This window comes from Triticum dicoccoides, chromosome 4A (genome assembly GCF_002162155.2).
Source record: "Triticum dicoccoides isolate Atlit2015 ecotype Zavitan chromosome 4A, WEW_v2.0, whole genome shotgun sequence".
NCBI classification, from domain to species: domain Eukaryota; kingdom Viridiplantae; phylum Streptophyta; class Magnoliopsida; order Poales; family Poaceae; genus Triticum; species Triticum dicoccoides.
The window spans coordinates 625,066,770-625,068,757 of record NC_041386.1 but is presented as its reverse complement, the minus strand read 5'-3'; the positions used below and the strand labels follow the sequence as shown (position 1 = coordinate 625,068,757).

General features: G+C 52.3%; 1 protein-coding gene across 1 annotated transcript; it reads left to right on the top strand.

The window, feature by feature from the left end:
• Positions 1 to 227: 227 nt before the first annotated feature.
• LOC119287470 (phytosulfokine receptor 2-like) lies at positions 228 to 1,747 on the top strand. Its single transcript, XM_037567024.1, has one exon. The coding sequence runs from the start codon at positions 279 to 281 to the stop codon at positions 1,575 to 1,577; it is 1,299 nt and encodes a 432-aa protein (XP_037422921.1). The 5' UTR covers positions 228 to 278; the 3' UTR covers positions 1,578 to 1,747.
• The last annotated feature ends 241 nt before the right edge of the window (positions 1,748 to 1,988 follow it).

Sequence of the window (1,988 nt, the reverse complement as noted above, 5' to 3'; positions counted from 1 at the left end):
ATTTCAGTCGGCATAATAAAGGACCATGCATGAAAATCAAGTTTGGCAGGCAGCTGTGGGCACGGATTAGTACTTGCAACGCATGGGCACCCATTAATTCAATCGACGGACAGCACCGTGCATGAAAATCAAGTTTCAACCACTGACTAGCAGGCAGTTGTGGCCACTGACTAGTACTACTACTACTGAACCAATTGCAACGCATGGTTAACAAGGCTATAAGATGCACCACCACCCAAGCAGTTTGTGCCAAGAGCATTTTCTGAGTTCTCGCGCTTATGTACACATCGTTACATACCACCATGGCGAAATGCTGGCTGCTGCTCCTCCTCCTCTTGGCGTTTCTCTTGCCGGCGGCGCATGCTAAGTCATGCCACCCTAACGACTTCCGTGCATTGCGGGGCTTTGCCGGGAACCTCGGCGGCGGGGGCGTCCTTCTCCGTGCCGAGTGGTCTGGCGCCTCATGCTGCGGCTGGGAAGGTGTGGGCTGTGACAGCAGCAGCGGCCGTGTCACGGTGCTACGGCTTCCCGGGTATGGCCTCACGGGGCCCATCCCGGGAGCCTCCCTGGCGGGCCTTGCGCAGCTGGAGGAGCTCTTCCTCGGCTCCAACTCTTTTGTTGGCTCCCTCCCCGAGGAGCTCTTCAGCCTCGCCGGGTTGCGGAAGCTCTCCCTCGAGTCGAATGAGCTCACTGGCAAGTTGAGCTCACGCCTTGGCAAGCTCAAGAACCTCACCTTCCTGAACTTGTCGGTCAACCACTTCTCTGGCCGCCTCCCTGACATGTTTGGTGACCTCATGTCGCTCGACCATTTGGCCATGCACTCCAATGGCTTGTCCGGATCGTTGCCGCCATCTCTGTCATCATTGTCCTCTCTCAGTGAGCTCAACCTCCGAAACAACTCCCTGTCTGGTCCGATTGCTCGTGTCAACTTCTCCGGCATGCCACTTCTTGCTTCAGTTGACTTTTCCGCAAATAACCTGAGTGGGTCTCTCCCAGTTAGCCTCGCAGATTGTAGCGCGCTCAAGTCGCTCACCCTTGCCAACAACCAATTGGTTGGCACCATCCCGTCGTGGATTGGTGAACTTGACAACCTTTGCTGCTTGGATATCTCAAATAACTCGTTGGTTGGTGAGGTACCCAAGGGTTTGACATGTCTCAAATGCCTCGCCAACGCTGATCGTTCAGTGGGTATGGCTTTCACCAACATGCCATTGTATGTGAAGCGTAACAGAAGAGTACTCCAACAACAACCAAATATCTTATCTAGGAGCAATAATACTGTCAGATCGGGGGGTGGCAATGTCCTATCCGGAGACAACAACACTGTCATATCTGGGAACAACAACACTCTATCCGGGACCAACAACACAGTCATATCTGGGAGCAACAATGTCCTAACTGGCAGCAACCATGTTGTATCTGGCGGCAATAATGTTGTAAGTGATACCAGCCATGTCGTAAATGGGAGCAACAATACTGTATCTGGGAGGAGCAATATGGTAACCGGGAACAACAATATTGTATCTGGGAGTAACCATGTCGTATCTGGGAACAACAAAGTCGTAACTGGAGGTTAATGATCTGTCAGTGGATTGATTCCATCTAACCTTACGGTGCTCATCACCTTGTCCAGGTTCAGTGTGGCTTACAATCACTTGGTGGGGCTAATCACGTTTGTAACTTCATGGATATAGCATCCTATTCCTACTTCAAATAAAAGTACTCCCTAAGATGTCTACAGTTTTTTCTTTACACTGGTAGAAAAAGGGCCTGTTGTCCCGGTTCGTAAGGGCCTTTTGTCCCGGTTTCTGAACCGGGACTAAAGGGTCGGTACTAATGCCCTGTCCCTTTAGTCCCGGTTCAATCCAGAACCGGGACAGATGGGCCTCCACGTGGCCTGTGCGCGAAGCCCAGGCAGGAGACCCTTTGGTCCTGGTTGGTGGCACCAACCGGGACCAATAGGCATCCACGCGTCAGCATTTCTGTGG

What these genes read in the sequence shown, in the direction of transcription:
- LOC119287470 (XM_037567024.1), top strand. Translation starts at nt 279, where the DNA reads ATGTACACATCGTTACATACCACCATGGCGAAATGCTGGCTGCTGCTC.